The sequence below is a fragment of the Hyperolius riggenbachi genome, chromosome 12, assembly GCF_040937935.1.
Source record: "Hyperolius riggenbachi isolate aHypRig1 chromosome 12, aHypRig1.pri, whole genome shotgun sequence".
NCBI classification, from domain to species: domain Eukaryota; kingdom Metazoa; phylum Chordata; class Amphibia; order Anura; family Hyperoliidae; genus Hyperolius; species Hyperolius riggenbachi.
In genome coordinates, this window is record NC_090657.1 from 35,136,026 (window position 1) to 35,157,926 (window position 21,901).

General features: G+C 42.1%; 1 protein-coding gene across 1 annotated transcript; it reads right to left on the minus strand.

Moving 5' to 3' along the window:
* Positions 1 to 953: 953 nt before the first annotated feature.
* Positions 954 to 15,397, minus strand: LOC137542019 (keratin, type I cytoskeletal 19-like). The gene is made up of 8 exons (XM_068263611.1): positions 14,710 to 15,397; positions 8,778 to 8,860; positions 8,076 to 8,232; positions 6,814 to 6,975; positions 6,605 to 6,730; positions 5,028 to 5,248; positions 3,591 to 3,661; positions 954 to 1,937 (listed from the first exon to the last, which is right to left on the minus strand). The coding sequence occupies exons 1-8, from the start codon at positions 15,331 to 15,333 to the stop codon at positions 1,858 to 1,860; spliced, it is 1,524 nt and encodes a 507-aa protein (XP_068119712.1). The 5' UTR covers positions 15,334 to 15,397; the 3' UTR covers positions 954 to 1,857.
* Between the last annotated feature and the right edge of the window lie 6,504 nt (positions 15,398 to 21,901).

Below are 21,901 nucleotides of genomic sequence, written 5' to 3' on the forward strand. Positions count from 1 at the left end.
CAATAAGTGTATTTTCTGGTGAAACGATGCCACCTTACGAATATTTTCCGGTGAACTGCTGCTTCAATAAGTGTATTTTCTGGTGAAACACTGACACATAACGATTATTTTCTGGTGAATTACGATTCTGAATTACGATAATTACTATTATTTTCTGATGAAACACTGCCGCATTATGATTATTTTCTGGTGAAACGATGCTGCATTATGATTATTTTCCTGGGGGGAGGGGCTTGGGGGGGGCGCCACAGGTTTTCTCGCCTGGAGTGACAAAATGACTAGAGGCACCCCTGATTAGATGACCCACGGAGGAGTAGAGTGGCAATAACTCACTCCCATTCTCATTTTCATTCCAACACAGAAAGTGTGGCCATGTTGATTTATTTTTTTAAGCATCTCCTGCAGGAATTTTCAAGTGGTAACAGAAAAGATACAACATCCACGGCTATACTTATTAGGTAATTCCCGGGAGAGTTGATCCAGGGATTTATCTGACTGCCATCTGGAGTCAGGGGGAATTTTTTTCCTTTTAAAGCTACCGTAATTGGCCCAGTCCTTGTAAGGTTTTTTGTCTTCCCCTGGATCAACAGGGATATGTGCAGGTTCAGGACGGTGTGTTTTTTTTGTTTTTTTTCCCTGGTTGAACTTGATGGACGGATGTCTTTCTTCAACCAAACTATGTAACAGTTTTTTCAGTGAACTAAATAAAAATATTAGCAATGCTGTGACATAGAGCCCCACTTAGTGTTGGGAAGTAATTGTAGAATGTTGCGTGTTAACATGATATGATGCATCTAGATAAGGTTCTTCATTTTACCATTCTTCTATTCCCACACTGATTTTTATTGCAAGAAGATCAAAGATGAGAAGAGGAGTTTGGCAACCCGCCCAGAAACATGGCAAAACCATAATAAATGCTGTAACCAGTGCGTTGGATGAAATTCATATAGCAAAGCTTTATTAAAGACATCAAAGAACAAGGCATGGTAACAAATGTACATATTGTTATGGAAATATTGAGGCGGCAATTCTGATTTATTACTAGTTGCCAATGAATTAAGAAACAAAACAAATTAGTTGCTATCCTGGGAAATTGTACCCTAGAGAAGATACAAAAGGCTAAAATCACAGCCTCACAAGTACATACCGGTAGGTGAAAACCAGCTTTAGCAACTCTTCCACCTCAATCCAGTAGAAGGGTCAGTGGCAATACAACTTCAGATTTCCAGAGATGAAGGTGAGTTGATACAATACAACCTATGGTTTCTTCCAGATCTTAGGTACTCCAGTAGGCGGGTATTCTTAATTCTCAGCTCCACCCACCTACCATAGCCACCAAACAGAGATCTCGCTTTCTCAGTAAGATTGATATGATAAAATTTTAAGTCTGGTGTCTCTGAGACATATATGGAACCACTTACTGATGTAACTAACCATCATCTTTCTACAGCAAAAAAATAATAATTTTGGATAGCTTAGCCCTTTAAATTATTCCTAAAATTATTATTTTTTTGGAATAGAAGAGCTTTGTTTGTTCTTGGAATAGAAGAGGTTTGTTTGTTCAAGTACAATAACCTATTAAAGCAGAACTCCGTGCATCACATTTTCAAGGCCCCTGAGATACTGATGTAGTGTAAGATAACTTTAACTCTATTGTTGCTGGATTCAAGAGACCAGCAATTGTACAATTTATATGATATATATAAATATGGCCTGCTGAAGGATGCTAGTTTTTGCCTGGAGATATACTTTAGGTGTGTGATAGGCATAACATAGTAAGAAAGATAAAATCACAAGATGTGAGCATTGCTAGACTGGAGAGTTCTGGGCATTTCTCCTGGTGTCCTCCTGGGTGGTTTACTTCCTGTATCCAGACTGGAGGTGTTGGTCGCGGGTAGAGGTAGCACGCCCATCGCTGTGATGGCTCCCACCTGATCCTGAAATAAGCCAACAAAAGCCATGTTAAAAAAGAGATGTCATCACACATAATGTCTTTGGTTTAGGGATTTAGTGCCGCCATGAATAATTTGTGTCAATCCCTTAAACTAACTAAGTAGAAAGAAGAAAAGACAACAGATAATCATGTTTGCAGTGACTATGGGAACAAAAACATTGAAATGCTTAGAACTGATTTTGAAGACTCATGGGCCATACATAATATGTATAACAATAAGCTGCAAAACATACTATGGCCTCCCAGGAAAACACATATAGTAAGGCTTTACAAATACAAATACTGCCATTTACTCACAAGTAATTACTAATCTACTTAGTGTACAACACAAATAAAACACCAAGGGATGTGTGTCCTGAAAAGCAGAAGGCACTAAAGTCCTAGCTGGTCTTTGGTGATACTGGATCAATAAGCTATTGCTGGTGCCATTACCAGATTAACCCATTGTTCTAAGTTTTTGGGTTCTTAAAAGTCAGATACACTTAAAGCTAATGTAACCTGGGATCTAAAAAAAAAAAAAGTCAGATACTCACCTAAGGAGAGAGACGGCTCTGTCCTAATGAGCCACCCCTCTCCTCTCCCGGTGGCCCCGGTGCTGCGCTGGCTCCTCCGTTCTCGTCCCACGCCGAGGGGACTTCTGAAGTCTTCGGGAGCTGAGTCCTCCCGAAGACAGGCGGCGCACACGCGAACGCGTCATAGAGGACGTGCACGCATGCGCAGTGTAGAGCGGCCCGTCTTCGGGAGCACTCGGGCTCCCGAAGCATCTCCGAAGCCCTCCTTCGGCTGGGAGCCAGCGGTATTTGACCGGAACGGTCGAATACCGCTACGGGGGAGCCAGCGGAACAGCGGGGACCGGGAGAGGAAGTGCTCTATGGGACCCAGAGCTTCCCTCTCCTTAGGTGAGTATCTGACTTTTTTTTCCCTAAACCCGGTTCCCATTAGCTTTAATGTCTATTGATGGAGCAGAATAAGTAAAACTGATCCTCTTCTCTATAGGTGTTCTGGATCCATATGCCATGGAGGTCTAAAAGCTTTGTTACTGCAAAACTACTTCCACCGGCAGCAGACATCCATAGGCATTTTTCTGTCCCCATACACACATACATGTATACATAAAGTTTCGCTGATGCCTATTAGTGATGGTCATGTCTAGGAGAACTCACAGAAAAGCATGTGATTTGTTTGATCAGGCGATAGATTTGCAAAACTCTCATTTGCTGTGATCACATCTTATGCTGGGTGCACACGTTGCGATTTCCCGCTCGATTCGCTGCATTGATTATTTCCGACATGTTCGATCGGGTTTCAATCGATACACCTGTCGATTTTGCATGTTAAGTATGCAAAATCAACGGCTGTATCGATAGAAACCCGTGCTGGAAATAATCGATCCCAATCGATCCTGCGGATCGAGCGGGAAATCGCAACGTGTGTACCCAGTATTACTTTAGCACATGATCATGACTAGCAAATCAGAGACTTAAATATCTATCAACTTACTAGGCTGATCACCTCCTAGATGTGACCATCACTAATGTCCATAAATTATTTAGTGGCGTGGCACTGTGTATATTAAATTTTGAATCTTCCACCTTATCATGTCCATCTCATGATCTCCTGCACCAATAGTCTTTACCTGCTCTGTCAGACTGGGAGCTTGAGGAGAAACCTGAAGAGGATGAATGTTCATAGGAACCTCTGGAGGATCTGCAGCAAAACATAAGACATTTTGATTGAGAAAATCAATGAGCATTATTAATCTTATACAGTAAAAACACTTGCTCGTGTCAAAGCTACTAGAAGGACACGATGAACAGAAAAACATAGGTGTACTGTTCAGGCAGAACTAGCCCAGAGTCAGGTCTGATTTTCATTCCAGTGGAGATATTGGCCTGCACTCCAGTCTAATTTACAAACCAGGTGGAGGGGTTGGCCTACAGTCTGGTCTAAATTATATCCTGTGGAGGGACTGGCCTACAGTCAAGTCTGATCTTCATTCTAGTGGAGCAATTGGCCTACAGTCAAGTATGAGCTTCATTCTGGTGGAGGGACTGGCCTACAGTCAAGTATGATCTTCATTCTAGTGGAGGGGCTGACCTACAGTCAAGTCTAAACTTCATCCTGGTGGAGGGATTGGCCTACAGTCAAGTCTGAACTTCATTCTGATGGAGGGACTGACCTACAGTTAAGTCTGATCTTCATTCTGTTGTGGGGACTGACTATGACTTACAATCAGGTCTGATTTTCATCTAGGTGGAGGGGCTGGCCTACAGTCAGGTATGATTTTCATAATGGTGTAGAAAATGGACTATAGTAAGGTCTGTTCATCCTTGTGCACAAAATGGCCTACAGTTAGGTCTGTTCATCCTTGTGCAGGGATTGGCCTACAGCTAGGTCTGTTCATCCTTGTGCAGTGATTGGCCTACTGTCAGATGTGATTTTCATTCAACAGGGACACATGTGGACTCACAAAGCCTACAATAGCAAGGAAGGAACTTAAAAATAAAAAGAGACACCATAGCAGTCACTATGGCAACTATGGCAATGACACATAGCTATTATGGTATTATGGTTGTTGTACATCAATCTTGGCACTAGGTTATATTTTAGCAGTCTACTGCAGGGTCACTTTAAGTAATCATCAATGCTTGAGAAGATCAAAAGAGTCCACAAAATATATACAATGATCAGATTAAGATGAGCACTTTTGGAATTCCCTTATTCACATGATCTCAGCAGAGATGGTCTGTAGGACAGTAAGGATTCTGGCCGGCATTCAAATGCAAATATAGCTTGGAAGTAGGCCAATCAAATACACTTCTATTCAATTGTATCATTGGTCAAATTCTAAGATGCGTAATTTACATTACATGTCCATGCAAGTTGGAATTATTGGCTTCTGATAGACCATCTCAAAGACCCAGTCTTTTACAACCATGTATGCTGGTACTGACTGTGCTCAGTTATAGACTTGACCCTAAAAATACACCTTTCCCTTGCATTCCCTGTCTGACTGCTATGCAGTTTTTAGGCCACCCCATTGCAGAATTATCTCTATGTGGTCTTCACATACTGAGTGCCCTGGCCGTCCAGCAGACTGCGGTAGGTGCTGATCTCTTGTTCTAGGCGCGCCTTGGTATCTAGAAGGAGCTTGTATTCCTGACTCTGATTCTCCATCTCGCAGCGGATATTGGCCAATTCTTGTTCCACGTTCTGGATCATACTCTGGATATGAGCAAGGTCCATGCAGTAGCGTCCCTCAGTTTCTGATAATGACGCCTCCAAAGCAGCTTTCTGCAATAAAGAGAGAGAGAGAGATTAAAAGAAATTACACAATTTGTCATATGGCAAAGTCATACAGAAAAAAAGTACACTTGTTAATTGGATATCAGCGCTGCTCCCATTCATTTTCCAATAACTTTATTACTATTTATCACACCGAAATGATCTATGTATTGTTTTTTTAAGGACAAATTAGGCTTTTAGTGAGTAATATTTTTGTTTAGTAATTACCTTATTTTCTATGCATTTTAAAGGGAAAATAAGGGAAAAATTGAAAAAACACTATTTTACCATTTACATCCACTATAGCTTTACAATAAATAGTGCTAACTATAAGTTAAACCCACAAATTGTATTTGCTTATCCATCCTGGTTATTGCAACATTTAGATTATGTTCCTAGTACAATGTATGGTGACAATATGGTATTGATTTTTGCTTTCTCATTGTACACTACTGATGATTACAAAACCTTATTTGCAAAAATAACAGTAATATACCCTCATGGCATACATATTTAAAAAGCCAAGTTCCTAAGGTAACAATATAGTTATTTTCTTTTATATTCTTTCACTTTGTTTTCATATTACAAGTCTTGGTTTTGGTACAGAATATACAAAAAGTGTTATAGCTTTTGATTCCGTTTGTTACTAAAAAAAAGAATAGACAAGACATATGGTTCAACCCTAAATCACCCTAAAATCTAGTCTACTACTTATTACAGTTAAAATGTTACCCCATATGTCTTGTGTAGCTATACTAATACTTTCCCAAGTTTGATTATTATTTCAAAAATTTATTTCACGTTGGATTAAGTTAGTCCCTACACATTTTTTATGTGATATGGGTCCAAGCTTTAAAACACACCAAAATGTATTCTAAAGCTGGTCCCGGATAAAATGATACCACATGTGCCTCATTTAGTAACAAACTGGTGGTGCCCTCTCCATAAATACACTGGACGTGTATACTCGTCCAGTTAGGCTGAAGTGGTTAAAGCTATAAATATTAGCACCTTGTTAACCTTCTCAATTCCATACACTTTATTCAGGGCTGTTTCTGAGCAAGGGCTATCCAGGAAAGGAACTAGAGTGTCCTCTACCATAGAGTGTGAACTACTGCCCCCTCTGTATGAACTTTGTTTCATGCAGTCTGTAGTGCAAAGCACAGTAAATTTTAGCATTCTGGTGTCTCCTGTAGAGTAATCATTGGCTGATGCAGTTGCAGGTGCATCCTACACATCGTCTTTTCTCTCCATACAGTACATCTGTGTGTCAGGGAGGTCAGAAATGTCCCTGAACTTTGTATACTAATTGATGGAGCTCAGTATCAGCTAGGGAGCTAGAGGACAGAGAGAAAAGTCACATACCATGCTAAGTTGTGACTGCAGCTCAATCTCCAGGCTTTGGAAAGTGCGTTTCAGTTCTATAACTTCCGTCTGTGATGACTTGAAATCAGTAGAGTCTTTGGTCAACTGATGGCTCAGCTCTTCATTCTAAAGATAAAAACAGTCATTTAATTTTTACACAATAATACAAATTACTGTATAGCTTCCAGTGCCGTAGGAGAGCCACTAACCTTAATATGATACCAGTTTTCAACTTCCTTCTGGTTCTTGGCAATGAGATCTTCATATTCGTGTCTAATGTTGCCAAGTACACGTTGCAGATCGGTTGCTGGTGCTGCATTGACGTCTACATTGATGGTTCCCTGGACTTGTTTACTCAATGCCCTCATTTCCTGCAGAAAAGATACGCATAACAATGTCTGTTATACTGGAAGGTGATGTTAGTACTGAGTAGCTTGAACATCTATATCTATGCAGTGCCCTCTAGTGATTAACTACAGTGGTAGATTTTATTATCATCATTAAATCACAATAATTGTACTTTACCTTTTTCTACTTTTTTAGACATGTAAAACGTGCAGATAATACATACTGTTTATGGTATTGTCCCTAGTATAGTCATACTGTCAATAATACTGACAGCAGCAGAAAACATTTAAGATGATGAGGTGCAGCAGAGGTAGAGAGCTCTTACGCTTTTTCCTCCACTCCTGGTACCCCTTAGCTACTCAAGTCCTTACGCAGCCCTTAAACTTTCTCTTCCAATCCATCCTCCTCACATTTGCTCTCAAGCCTCGATTTAAACTTTTTTGGCCGCTAGGCCAAGTATGTTGTGGCTCCCATTTCTTGTACAGTATCCCCCCTACCATTCCATGTGCAACCCCCACCATCCATGTATAACATCCATGTACTGCATCCACTCTCTTTCTCCTCCTCTCCCGAAGTTCCTACACATCATAACATATGCTCCCCTCAACATCTCTCACAGTCCCACTTTTCACTCACCGATGGGCTTACGTCATGCCACCACATTTGCTTCCACACCCTCTAAGCTTTCATCCCCACATCTAGAGCATCTACCCATATCATCTTCTTCACGTCTGGGGCACCTGCATCTCATCAAATCTATGTCAATACCTCACCCGGCCTTTTCCATTTCTGCGGTTCCTTGACACCTATCATGTCAGCTCATGTGGATCCCAAGGGATGTTTTCCACTAGGACTTTGTCATCTCCATCACATCTGCTTCCACATAACCTAAGCCTTATTCTTGACTCCAGGGGTAGGTTGGATGGAAGCCAACCTCTTCTACTCTCAAAGCCCTCTGAGCTTATGTGCATCCTACCTCACAGATGGTGCCTATTCCTGACAGACAAACTTTAGCACAGATAATGAACCTCTTTAACAAAAGGAGGCATTTTCACACCAACTTATCTCACTCGTGTTCATTAGAATGGGTTGGGTTCCAGAGCTTTTAAGTGGATTGTTTTACCTCTTCATGGTTCCTCTTCAGAGCAGCTATTTCATCCTTCAGATTCTCAATTTGGGACTGAAGATCATTCTTGGTGATAGTCAGTTCATCCAGAACCTTCTTCAAGCCATTGAGATCAGCTTCCACTGACTGACGCAAGAATCGTTCATTATCAAACCTAGGATGGAGTAGAGCAGTCGGAATTGATGATTGCTATCCTCCGCTAATTAACCAGCAAACATACAAGGCAGTGAACAGACATTGTTGCTACTAAATACATGAATGATCTAATGCTGAGAATACACGGTTCGTTTTTTAGGTGATTCGATGGTTAGATAGATAATTTTCGACATGTCGGATCTCCCTTTTGTTTCTTTCGCCGCTCGATTTCTGATAGAAATGAATGGAAAAAGATAAGAAAAACGAAGATAAGTGAATTGACTGCAGAATCGAGCAGCAAAAATGATCGAGATGAGAAACGCACGGCAGAAACGAACCATGTATTCCCAGCATAACAGAACAAGAAGAAGGATGCCATAAAGTTGATGTGACAGATTTGTAAGGCTCTGATATTCTGATAGCAACCGTGGTTGGCTCCTCCTTCCTGGGTGGGCTAAAGCAGAAGGTGATCACAGCAAATCAGAGCCAATCACACTGATCACATGATTCACTGTAAGTTCTGTAGCACGTGAACAACTGAAACAAAAAGTGATTTCTACTAACTTCATTTTGAAATCATCAGCAGCCAGACGGGCGTTGTCAATCTGCAGCACAACACGACCATTGTTGGTTGTAGCCTCTTGGATCTGAAAACAGTATGTAAGAAAAATAGGTTTAGCCAACTCTTAAAGTGGACCTGACCTCTTGCACAGGACAGAAGGAAAACACAGAGAAATGCACCCTGTATGTATTTAGCAAGTTTAGCCTGTCTAATTTCCCCTCATCTGTGATTAAATAAGCACATGTTGTGTCACACAGCTGTGTCAGCTGACTCATGGCAATTGGTAAACACAGGATGTTAACAATATGTCTGCGCTCATGAAAGCAGGAAGTAGAAACCATGCAGATTTATTGCAGGATATCTATCAGCTGTAACAATGAAATGTTTTTTCTGTAAAGGTTATTATGCTGTTCAGGTCCGCTTTAATTAAATAAAGCAAAAAAAAATAAAAAAAATAAAGTGGAAACTAAAGGTGAGCAATTGCAAAGTGCACCAATTTAACAAAAAATCTTCTTCCTTAAACAGCAGTTAGCAGTGGCATAATTACAATTCATGGGGCCTCCAGCAAAATTTTGTTTCATACCCTTCCTTTGCCTCCCCTTGATGACATTAACGACCTGGAAGCCCATCTTAAAAGGTTCATAAAACAAGTGTGGTCACCAATATATCCACACCTATAACATGAGTAGCCATAAAAACATCGGACCTGGAGGATGGTCCCTGTATCGAACGAAGGGAAGGTTAGTAGAATCCCCCCCCCCCAAAGCTCTGGGCCCCCTTGCAGTCAAATGATCTGCCCCCCAATAGTTACACTTAATATATCTATTATTATTAGTAGAAGCGAAGTACCAGGATAATGATGATGATGATAAAGTAGAACTGAAGCCAAAACTCTTTCTGGTAGTAAAAAATTGTAAAATATGTCTGTGGTTTATTTCCACCTTTGACAACACTATAGTGGTGTCCCTCACTTCCTGTAACCTCACTGGAGACAGGAAGTGAACATTTTTCTAAAGGGCCACAGGTTTGGGCTGGAATTCTACTGTAAAGGATTGTGTGAAATTGAGAATAATTCTGTCCTCTAACTATTAGATAGACTCCGGAGGCTGATTTACAATAGCTGGTTCGTTAAATGCACCAGTGAGACTAATACTGTGGGAAATCACACTCCTTACCTGAAATCAGGGACAGACTGTCTGGGAGGACATGTTAGTACTGTGTACATTGAAAATCACTCACAATAATACTAGATGTTATCAAGGCTGGATTTATACTTTGTGTGCCTCTATGCCAAGTATGTTGTGGCTCGTCTTTCATGTACAGCAGCGCCCCTCCCGTTCCATGTGTAGCCCCCTCTTCCATGTGTATCATCCATGTACAGCAGTGCCCCTCTCGTTCCATGTGCAGCTCGCTCTTTCATGTGTATCATCCATCCATGTACTGCTGCCCCTCTCTTTTTATTAACAGTTCCCTTGGGCATCAGTTTCCCTTTTCCATGTGTTGATCCCCATTTTCAGCCTCCTCTTTCATTTGTAGCAACTCCCCTTTCATGCTCAGGCCCGCCCTCGAGCTGCAGCCACCCAAGGCCCGGGTCTTTGCGGCCTTTCAAGAAACCCGGCCCTGGATGTTATTAAACATTATCTCATACCAGGCAATGTGCGTTGTTAAAAAGGGAATATATATGCCAGCCTCCATATCCCTCTCACTTCAAATTTCATCTGTTTGTTTTTCTTACAGCAGCATCCGCCTGGCCCGGGTACCAGCACATGACACTATGCAGACTAAATGCCAACAAATGCCCAGTGGTGGGCCGAAATTTCGCACATGTATAATTTCGCATCGAAATTCGCATTTACGCATCGTAATCGTAATGCGAAATTTCAGGGAAAATCTTAATTGATTTCGTATGTCATAGTAGTATTTCATAATTTCGCGTAATTTCCGACATTTTGTGCCTACTTTAGCGGTTAATAGCAGAGCCCCCATACATGCTATTACTACCAAAATGGGTACACATGTTAAGGAGAATATCAGGTACAAGGCAGAAAAATAATTTTTCAAAAAGATCTTGTAGTTTTTGAGAAAATCGATTTTAAAAATGCAAAGAAAGTGGTTTTTAAACTGTCATTTTTCGAAGTTTGAAAACCATTTTTTCTTTTGCATTTCTAAAATCGATTTTCTCAAAAACTATATGCTCTTTTTGGAAAATTATTTTTTCCCTTGTACCCACTATTCCCATTAACACAGGTAGCAATATTGGTGTCAAGAGCATGTATATGGGCCTTGCTATTAAAGTGCACCTCCGGACTAAAAATCTACTCAGCAGAACTGAAAAGGCCTGGTGTTTCTTTAACAGTTTCACAGCATCAGAACTTTGTTTTTCTTGCTCAAGCCTATTTTTTAGCTGCACAGAAGAAAACTGCCCGGGCATTTTTCTCCTGATGCTGTGCAAAGCATGATGGGATTTCTGATGTTGTTCTCATTCTGCTGTTTTGGTGGAAATTTAGTTTTTTAAATTTTACGAATGACTAAGAAATCAATTTAGTTTGCAAATCGTAATTACGTACAGGCGTAATTGCAAAAAAAATGTAAGTGAAATTTAGCAAAATCGTCATTTTGCTGATTAGGATCATCACTACAAATGCCACTGCAGCCTATTGGATAATGGTGATGCCAAATATCTGCATTGTATTACAGAGGTTCCTCGGTGATATTAGTGTGAGGAGCAGAGGATGAATCTGTGTGATAATCCCTGATGTAATGCAGGCATTGTTGTCAGCTGAGGGAATAGGAGGAAACATGTCAGTATAGCTGAGAGCGCATAACAAGGAGGATGCTGCCCTCTCTTGTCAGCTCCATCCAAGTCACACACAAAAAATGCCATTAAAAACCACATTATAAAAATAATTATATGAGACAGGCAACCGGAGTTCATACATTCAAAGCCTTAGATTGCTGTGGTTTTAATTCCCCTTATTTATATGTAGTTACATTTCATTACATGTTTTATGACCATTTATCTCTTTATCTGTCTCTTTATCCCCAGTTTATTATTTATGTTATACATTTATATAGGGCTGGCACTTTTGTGTGTTTTACAGAGCACTCTGTTGCTTGAAATGAGAGGAACCCAACATAAGTGGTGTAGCTAAGGAGCTATGGGCCCTATTGCAAGTTTTACATTGCCCCCCCCCCCTCCCCAGCACTCTATACATAGCAATTGATACAGCACAGCACACCAAGACCTGCCAAAGACAACCACAGTGTCAAAGGTGCAAGAAGGGGATGGGAAACAGTTTGTTAAAGAGAAACTCAGACCAAAAATTTAACTTTATCCCAATCAGTAGCTGATATACCCCCTTTTTCTTGAGAAATCTATTCCTTTTCACAAACAGACCATCAGGGGGTGCTGTATGACTGATATTGTGGTGAAACCCCTCCCACAAGTAACCCCTCCCACAAGAAAAGTTCAAACTTTTGTGGGAAATAGCAGTTTACAGCTGTTTCCAACTGCTAAAAACCATGCAGCAGCTACATCACCTGCCAACAGTAAAATGTTCACTCGAGTTCCTCTTTAATGATTACTACTATTCAAGGCAGGAAGTGATTATCACCAGCACAGGACCAATAGAAAGCTAATACTGGTGTTAAAGGGAACCATAGATAAAAAAATAAAGATTTTATACATACCTGGGGCTTCCTCCAGCCCCATATGCTCTGATCGCTCCCACGCCACCGTCCTCCTCTCCAACTACGAGAACCGTCTCCCCGCTGTTCCGTCAGTCGGAGCCAGTCTAAGCGTAAGGGAAGTGCGTTGTTTGCGTATCTCTGCAGCAGCCGCTGGAGAGATACATAGAGGGCGCACTTCTCCTGCGTAGCTGGCTCCGATGACGTCAGTGGCGGGCCCGTTTCTCAGAGTTGCGGGCAGCAGAGGACGGTGGCGTTGGAGCAATCAGAGTGTATGGGGCTGGAGGAAGCCCCAGGTATGTATAACATCTTTTTCATTTTCCTGTCTAAGGTTCATCTCTGGTTCCCTTTAAGGGATGGCTACTTGTGGCCCCTTTGGCCCAAGGGCCCCGACGCGGTCGCAACCTCTGCCCCCTCTATTGTTACGCCACTGCCCAACATAAAGAAGGCACTTGGGAAAACCACGTGAAATCCATCCATGATATGCATTCAAACCTAGGTCTCTAAATCTAAAAGGCAGGCTTCCTGGAGACTAATGGCAACACTGCATACAAACCCATTACTACATGGCTGCTGGAGGGGACACTAATTATACTGTTATGTCAAATGATGCAAAGCGCAGCTCATGGAGAGAAACAAAGTGTAAGCTCAGGAGAGAAACAAAGTGGCAGCTCAGGAGAGAAACGGTATAAGCAGGGAACATAATGGCTCTATCAGAATAAAAATATATACCGGTAGCTAAATGAAAACTATGAGCATATTTAGAACAATCCATTTCCTATATTAATAGCATTTTCAGTAACTAATTTTTTATGCTACTGACCTATTTTTACACTGGTATTTCAGATTTCAGTTTTTGCATTAAATAAAATGATTTGTAAATAAGTCAATTGGGGAATTTTGAATTTCAGTGTAGTAACTTACCTCCTGATTTTGATGATGAGCAGCTGTTGAGATAAGATATCCTCCACAGAGGAAGTGCATTGTTTTTAGTGGGTCCTATCCGACCCACCAAGGTATAGTGAATTGATGCATACAGTAGAGTTTAGTCCAGCCCAGGGATGGTTTTAGGTAAAATAAGGATTATGGGCAAAAATTAAGTTACTTAAATGTTATTACTGTACTGCCTGCACAGTTGTTGTGGCCCCTTAGGATCTAAGGGGCCCCCAAGTATTTGCCAAGTGTACCCCTACGTTAGAGCTTGGCCTTCCTTTTGTCTTATAAAAAGGATTGTTCATGATCATTACAAGTGACAATATAGGCTTGCCCAAATATAGGGCAATACCTCTTCAACAACCTAACTTGTTGAAAAAAAATCAGCTGACTGGTTTATTTTCCTACAACTTCTGCTAGTGGGATTCTCTCCACGTCTGAAATCCATAGATTAGTACATGCTGCTCGGCAGAGAGCCGATAACTTGTCTTGTACAGTGATCATTGCCAAACTGTCGGCCAGAATGATCATGAGAGATCATTTCAAGCTAGAAACGGCTAAGGTGTATATATAGCTTTAGGCAAGATGTTATATTTCACTACAAAACAAGATATAGACCAGTGATGGCTAACCTTGGCACTCCAGCTGTGGTGGAACTGCAAGTCCCATGAGGCATTGCAATACTTTGACAGCTCTAAGCATAACTCGCGGAGGCAGAGGCATGATGGGATTTGTAGTTTTGTCACAGCTGGAGTGCCAAGGTTAGCCATCACTGATATAGACTATAGATCCGTAAATAGCATCTATGTAGCTGCCCCATGTCCATTTTTAATTACAAATTAAACAGAAACAACCTTTTTAAAACATTAACACACATCGGTAAGATATTTTTTATAAAGGTCATTTGTAATACAAATATATACATAAGAAAATAAAATATAGTACTTTCTTGTGAAATCTCCAATATGGAGAATAGATAGCAATGAAAAATCAGACAGTCCCGATACTTACATTGTTTGGATATTTACACTTTAGTTAGAAAAACAGCAGTCCTGATGCAGAATCTTTGCTTTACTGATTATAATCTAATAATCGAATGTTCAAATCTAATAATTGAATAAACTGCACTATGTACAGATGCTTTCTTGAAATTTGACCTTCTAACCTGTTCTTCAACAGCTTTAAATTGTAGTTCCCTTCCAAATTTTAGAATATTTGATCCACACTTAAGTTGACTAGGACTTTATTCAAATCAACATGTGTCAATATTTCCACATTAAGACCCATGGCATAATTGCATCTTTGTTATCTCACCTTTCTCTGCAGATCCTCAATAGTTCGGAAGTAGTGACTGTAGTCCTCACGGGGTTTAGGGCCATGGGTCTCGTACCAGTGGCGGATCTTTTTCTCCAGATCAGCATTGGCATCCTCCAATGACCGTACCTTGTCAAGGTAGGAAGCTAAACGGTCATTGAGATTCTGCATAGTGATCTTCTCATTGATATTGAGCAATCCCTGATCTTGGCCATATCCAAAACCACTTCCGTGGCCACCTCCAAATCCAAAACCAGATCCAGATCCAAAACCAGATCCATCTCCAAATCCACCACCAAAACCAGAGCCAAATCCTTGGCCAGCACCACCTCCAAAGCCAGCTCCACTGCCAAAACCAGCTCCACCACCAACAGTTCCACCAACAAAACCAGCCCCACCACCAAAACCACAGGTACCACCAACAATAGCTGAGCTACTGGTAAATCCACCACTATGTCCACCACCAATGCTCATGTTTCCACCCCTGTGGCTTCCTGCATAGTGCCCACCACCATGGCTCAGACCACCAGAGCTGTGTCTTCCTGATGAGACCTTAACACTTGATGCATAAGCTGAGCTGGAGCCTGCGCTCCCTTTTCCATTATACGATGTTCCTAAGCTCATGGTGGCAAAGAAAAGCTTTTTAACAAAAAGAGGCTAAAGAGGAAATTCAACTGCAGGATCTGAGACAAGGCCACAGATGCTTGTACTCGCCTATTGATTCCTTTTATACCTATACATATTGGGTGTCACCATTTTAATGAGTTGTGATGGCTGCCAACTTTATCTTAATGCTTTTTTTAACTCTCAAGATGATGGACAATCGTCATTTGCATAGCAACAGGGTGTTATCTTATTTATCCTGAAGATGTATAGACAAAAGCAGGAATTCGTGTTCTGCTGTTTGTCCTGGAAGTGAGCCTGATGCAATTAAATTAATAATCATAGGTCTTTTCGCTGAAAAAGCTATAATCTACTTGATGATTCAGAAGTATTTGTTGTATTTCTGATGGATCATGTCTCGGAATGGACAAATATCCCAGTAATGAACAATAAAGCAATATCTACAGTTATCGTGTTATAGGGCAAATAAAATATACAAAATTCACTGCTACAGGCAAAAATAGTAAGGTGGGTCTCTATAGCAAAATGATGGTGCTTATTCCATATGCCAACCCCTCTGTGATCATCTGAAATGGTAATCTATCATATTTAAAGGTCTTCCCCGACATCTTTGGTACACTTCAACTATTTGACACATTGGATGATACTTGACCAACCACTGTTGCAATTACTTCTGCCAGACACCTGGGGGAAGGGTTTTCAGTCGGGGACACTACTTTGAAACCTTTTTACCCCCTATGGTGCTCATGGGACCCCTGCCCTGTTGTCCCTATTCCAGGGGGCCACAGAACACTGGCTGCTGTTCCTGGTGCTTCCACCATGCTGAGACCATTTCCTGAGCTGTCAGTGCTGTGACCAGTCCTCTTCTCCTCCACAATCAAATCACACCCCACCTACCTACTCCTTCATGTTGGCAGCTGCTCTTCTCCTAATGCCTCCCCTCATGTATCAGACAGAAATCTACAGTGTCTCATACTTTGAGGAATCTCAGGGATGGACACATAATGTACAGGAAGGACACAGCTTGAAATCTTAGTTTATCAGTTATTATTTATAGTTAACATCTGTTGAGTTTTAGAGACACTTCTTTCATCTCGACAGCACAATCAAATTACCAATTACTCTTACTCCCTTGATTTATTTTAAAATGTTGGGAGTTGTGGGTAGTCCAAGCAGATGGCCAAATTCCGTTTGTCACTTGTCTTGTTTAACCCTTTAGGTGCTACTGGCCAATTTATTTTAGAACTTTTTTTTTTATTTCTTATTTGTTCCACTTCCCTGCTTCTAATTAGTACTGATGTAATGTGTATTTATGGCCACTTCTCACAATAACAGAGGACCCCTGCTTCCAGTTTCTGTATTTTCTGTTGGTAGAGAGATTTCAAAGCATTCCAAGAATTTACAGCACAACAGGTGCTGTCGCCTGAAGTTCAAAACAGTGCACTTATCTCAAACTAAATAGCACTACAAGAAATCAAGATGACTGTGTATAAGTCAGAACCACGTTACAAACTGCATGGATGCGGGAGTGGAGGTGGGTGGTGGGCACAAATGAGACTAGCTAGACAGCTGCTGGTCTCATTTGTGTCCACCCCCCACCTCCATTTCCGCATTCATGCAGGATGTAGCATGGTTCTGATTGATACACAGTCGTCTTGATTTTATGTAAGCTGCACACTTTTCTATTAAACAAGACAAGTGACAAACGGAAGGTGCCCATTCATTTCTCTGCTTGGAATACGTGGATTCTTCTTTCATACCCTCCACGGAGCATGCATTTGAGGAACAGCATTCGCAGATGACTACTACCAATGCGTTGAGACTTTTGCATCCTTTAAGCTGGCACCTTCTGTACACATGGGAGTGACGCATTTCACTTGTTCTGTATCTTGTTGCCAGCAAGTTATGGATTAGTGTTAGTATCCGGGTTATCTTAGTGTAAAGGTAATTAATAGCATAAGCATTATCAAAGGCTTGGACCGTTATAAGTAAATTGATAGTCAGGTCAAAGCCCAACCCCTGTCGAGTTGTAGGGAGGAAGGGGTGGGTTTTTTGGAAAACATCAAGCATGGGTGGAAGACGTTCATTAAAGTTTTGCTTTGGCCTGGGGCACTATTTGTGGTTACATCCTTGGCCTAATTTAAAAGTTTTCTTTAAAGGAATCATCAGGCAATATTAATATAAATCTGATTTACTTACCTGGAGCTTTCTGCAGCCCCTTTCAGCTGTCTGTCCCACGCTGAGAGCTCCGCCTGTCCGGAGTACCCGCACGGTGCAGAGGACGACCTCGAGGTCTTCCTTACTGCGCCTGCGTGAAGCGCCAATGTTAATCAAGCCCATGTTGTCCGCGGCATACTGCGCAAGCGTAGTATGCCCCGGACAACGTGGGCTTGATTGTCAGCAACCCATCACGCAGGCGCAGTGGCGATTGCAAGGGGCTGGAGAAAGCCCCAGGTAAGTAAATTGGATTTATATTAATATTGCCTTATGATTCCTTTAAGATGATCATGTAGTGGATTTGTGAAGTTTAAATGAGTGATTAAGTAGAACTATACTATAATAATCCAAAGATTTGTATAGTGCTTGTCTCCTCAAGAGCCGCAGCCACTAAGGGAGCGCTCAAGAGGCCTCCCTGCAGTGTTAGGGAATCTTGCCTTGAACTCCTTAATGAATAGGTACTGACCCTAGCCAGGATTTGAACCCTGGTCTCCCGTGTCAAAGGTGGTGCCCTTAACCAGTACACTATCCAGCCACCATACTATGAACCTTTACTCTAATGCCAACACTGTAATTTTCACCAATCTAAACTCTTGTGTTCTCCTGTTGATTCTTGAAAGAAGGTTAATTTAAATTCTATTTCAGGCCTTCTCCAGGTGACCACTTTCCTGCCTTATGCCAGGTGACCACTTTCCAGTGTTCCCCAGTTGACCACTTTCCAGCCTTCCCCAGGTGACATATATCTAGCCTTGCCAGGGTGACTACATTCTAGCCTTTCACGGTTGACTACTTTCCTGCCTTCCCTAGTTGACAACTTTCCATCTCTCCCACAGTTGATCCCTAGTGATGATCGTAATTAGCTAATTATGATTATGCAAAATTCTTTGTATATTTTCGCAATTACGCCCATATGTAATTAAGATTGGTAAATTCACCTGGTTTTGAGTAATCATTCGTAATGAAGGATGAAAAGTGGTCAACCAGGGAAGGCAGGAGAGTGGGCAACCTGGGAAGGCAGAAGAGTGGTCAACCAGGGAAGGCAGGAGAGTGGGCAACCTGGGAATGCAGGAGAGTGGGCAACCTGGGAAGGCAGGAGAGTGGGCAACCTGGGAAGGCAGAAGAGTGGTCAACCAGGGAAGGCAGGAGAGTGGGCAACCTGGGAATGCAGGAGAGTGGGCAACCTGGGAAGGCAGGAGAGTGGGCAACCTGGGAAAGTTGGAAAGTGCTCACCTGGGGAAAGGTTAGAAAGTGGTCAATAGTGATGAGCAGAGATTACGCATAAGCATTGCATTAGAATGCAAAATCGTAATGCAAAATCTCAGAAAATATCATAATTAATTTTGTCTTTCATAATCAGAAACTTTATTTCACATAATTTTCTTGTAAATTTGTGAATTAAGAGGTTAACAGCAAAACCCCCATACAAGCTATTGGGCCTGATGCAATTGTCAGAGTCGCCAGTGTTAAACGCTGGTGAGTCCGATAATCAGGCGACTATAAAGTCGCCTGATCCAATTGCATTTAGCCCTAGGCAGGGTGCTAAAAGAACTCGCTTGGGCGATATTATCGCCCAGCAAGTTCCTTACACCCTATCCTATTACACTTTGCATGCCTCCGGGAAGCGATGCTTCCTGGCAGACATGAGCGTTAGCTTAGACCTGCAAAAAGCAGGTCTAATCATGCTAACGCACGACATTGCCGCTGCATCTGGGGGTCTCCTTAATTAAGGAGACCCCCAGAGCTCCCCGCCGGCCGCCGCTCGTCTCCGCAAGCCCCCACAGAGCTACAAAGTTAATTGCTTAAATTTCTTACCGCCGCTTTACACCCGTCGGCCGCCGCATCTCGCCGCAAGTCCCCCCTGTGTAATTACAGTGTACGAGTTACTGTAATTACACTCGCTAATAACAGAGTCCCGGCAAAGCATCTTTGAATCAGCTGCCGGGGCTCCCCATTGGTTCACAGGCTGAGCCATTTTCATTGGTCCAGCCTGTGAACTAATGGGGACCCCGACGGCTGATTCAAAGATGCTTTGCCGGGACTCGCTGTTATTAGCGAGTGTAATTACAGTAACTTGTACACTGTAATTACACAGCGGGGACTTGCGGCGAGATGCAGCGGCCGACGGGTGTAAAGCGGCGGTAAGAAATTTAAGCAATTAACTTTGTAGCTTTGTGGGGGGTTGCGGAGACGAGCGGCAGCCGGCGGGGAGCTCTGGGGGTCTCCTTATTAAAGGAGACCCCCAGATGCAGCGGCGGAAGATGGCGGGGGATGTTCGTCAGGTTGTGCGCATGTGTGGGGAGCGAGGCCGTGGTGCTGATGGACAGCACCACAGGGGGAAAACCTCGCTCCCCATCGCCCGGTAATAGGGAGCATCGCTCAGGCTTTCGCCTGAGTAATGCTCCCTAACAATCGGCCATCGCACGAGTGAAACTGGCAATAGGATTTGCCGGTAATCCTCGTGCGATGGCAAGGTGATAAGTAGCTCACATCTGCAAGCTACTTATCACCTGGAATAGCATCAGGCCCATTGTCACTAAATTGCTACATATGTTAAGGAGAATAATGGGTACAAGTCACAAAAATAATTTTGCAAAGACATTTTGTACTTGTGTACTTTGAGAAAATCGCTTTTAAAAATGAAAAAGTAAAAATGGTTTTTAAATTCAGAAAAATAACACTTTAAAAAACATTTTTCCTTTCCATTGTTAAAAGCGATTTTCTCAAAAAGTACAAGGTCTTTTTGAGAAAAATGTTTTTTTACTTGTTCCCACTATTTCCTATTTAACATATGTAGCAATTTTGGAGACAGTAGCATGACGTCATGTCCGATCGCCGCCATAGCGACAACTGATGCTAATTGGGAAGCTGCGGCTCTCGCGGGATCGTGGACGGGTGAATGTTTCCAGTGGCGATCAGGGGGAGCAGATAGGTGCCAGGGGACTTGGGGGCCACAGGTAGCTAGCCTAGTGCTAGCTACGAAGCTTAAAACATGTTCTTTTTAAAAAAAATCCCTTCTGCGGATGCAGCCTCATAAACAGCTTACAGCCAGGGAGGTTAATATTGTCTTGGTGAGCCCAAAGAGCAAAAACATCTTAGGTTGATTGTGTAGTTAGGGTTAGGATTATCAAGCAGGTAATGAGTACATTAAACTCACATGATGCAGACAGAAACATATAGTTGAACTTCCAAATCAAAAAGTGTATCCAGCTTCAAGCATGGGGGAGGGAGGGGTTGCAAGTACATGGAGAGGGTATATTGTTATGTTGAGTAGAGTTAGGGTGCGTAGTATGCACTGCATACACACAACCAATTTTGTTTGGCCAATCCCTCACCAATTTTACCACCTCCATGAGGTATGAAGACCAACAGATTTTGAATTCTGTGGGCTCGATTCACAAAGTGGTGATAACCCAGTTAAAGACTTTAGGCGTGATAACTATTTTATCATGCCTAAACTCAGTTTAGGCATGATAAGTTTAGGTGTGATAAGTTTAGGCATGATAAGTTTAGGCATGATAAGTTTAGATAAGTTTAGATCGCGTGCAAAGTCCCCGCACGCAAAGCAGCGCCATTAAACTTTATGCAAAGTGCACCAGACTTTGCTAGCGCAAAACTTTTGATCAGCTGTGCACTGCGGTGCTAACTCAGTTGGTGCTTAAACTTATCACGCCTAAAAACGTATCACTCCTAAACTTATCATGCCTAAACTTATCATGCCTAAACAGAGTTTAGGCGTGATAAAGGGCTTTTCACCAGCGTGCTAACTGTTAGCACCGCTTTGTGAATCAGGCCCTATGAATAAATTGTGTAGGTAAGCTTTCATAGTACATGGAAGTGGTAAAATTGGTCAGTCATTGGCCAGTCAACATTGGATGTGTGTATGTGCCCTTATCTTAGAGGAGGAGCTGCTCGAACATATTGGCAGGTTTATATTTAAAAAAAAATCATTACAGGAAAAACTAGAGCTGAATTATTGCTAAAATGGACCAAAATGCAGATCAAGGATTCTGATTGGTCGATAAGAGTAACTGCTCCCTTTCTACATGGGATTTGCATCAGATTTGACTCAATTCTCTTTGCACTGGCCTTGATAAATGTTCCCCATGGTGAGGTATTATTTTATACATGAAGTATCTAGGTTGGAGCCTGGTTAATTTAGAGGGGGGTTTACTACAACATAATGGGTGCAGGGGGTTGACTAGAGCAGAGCAGGCCTTGTAATTGCAGGAGGGCCTAGAGCTGTGGGGGGCCCCAACCTCTAACCACCCCTTCCTCTGATACAGGGGACTGTGCTCCAGATCAGGTGTTTCTGCGGCTGCATTTGTTATGGGTGTGAATATCCTGATGGCCA

Coding starts and splice junctions, on each gene's coding strand:
- LOC137542019 (XM_068263611.1), bottom strand. CDS start 15,333: ATGAGCTTAGGAACATCGTATAATGGAAAAGGGAGCGCAGGCTCCAGC. Junction 8,861..14,709: donor TTGAGGATCTGCAGAGAAAG/GTGAGATAACAA, acceptor TACTGTTTTCAG/ATCCAAGAGGCTACAACCAA. Junction 3,662..5,027: donor CTGGACGGCCAGGGCACTCA/GTATGTGAAGAC, acceptor GTTTTGCTGCAG/ATCCTCCAGAGGTTCCTATG.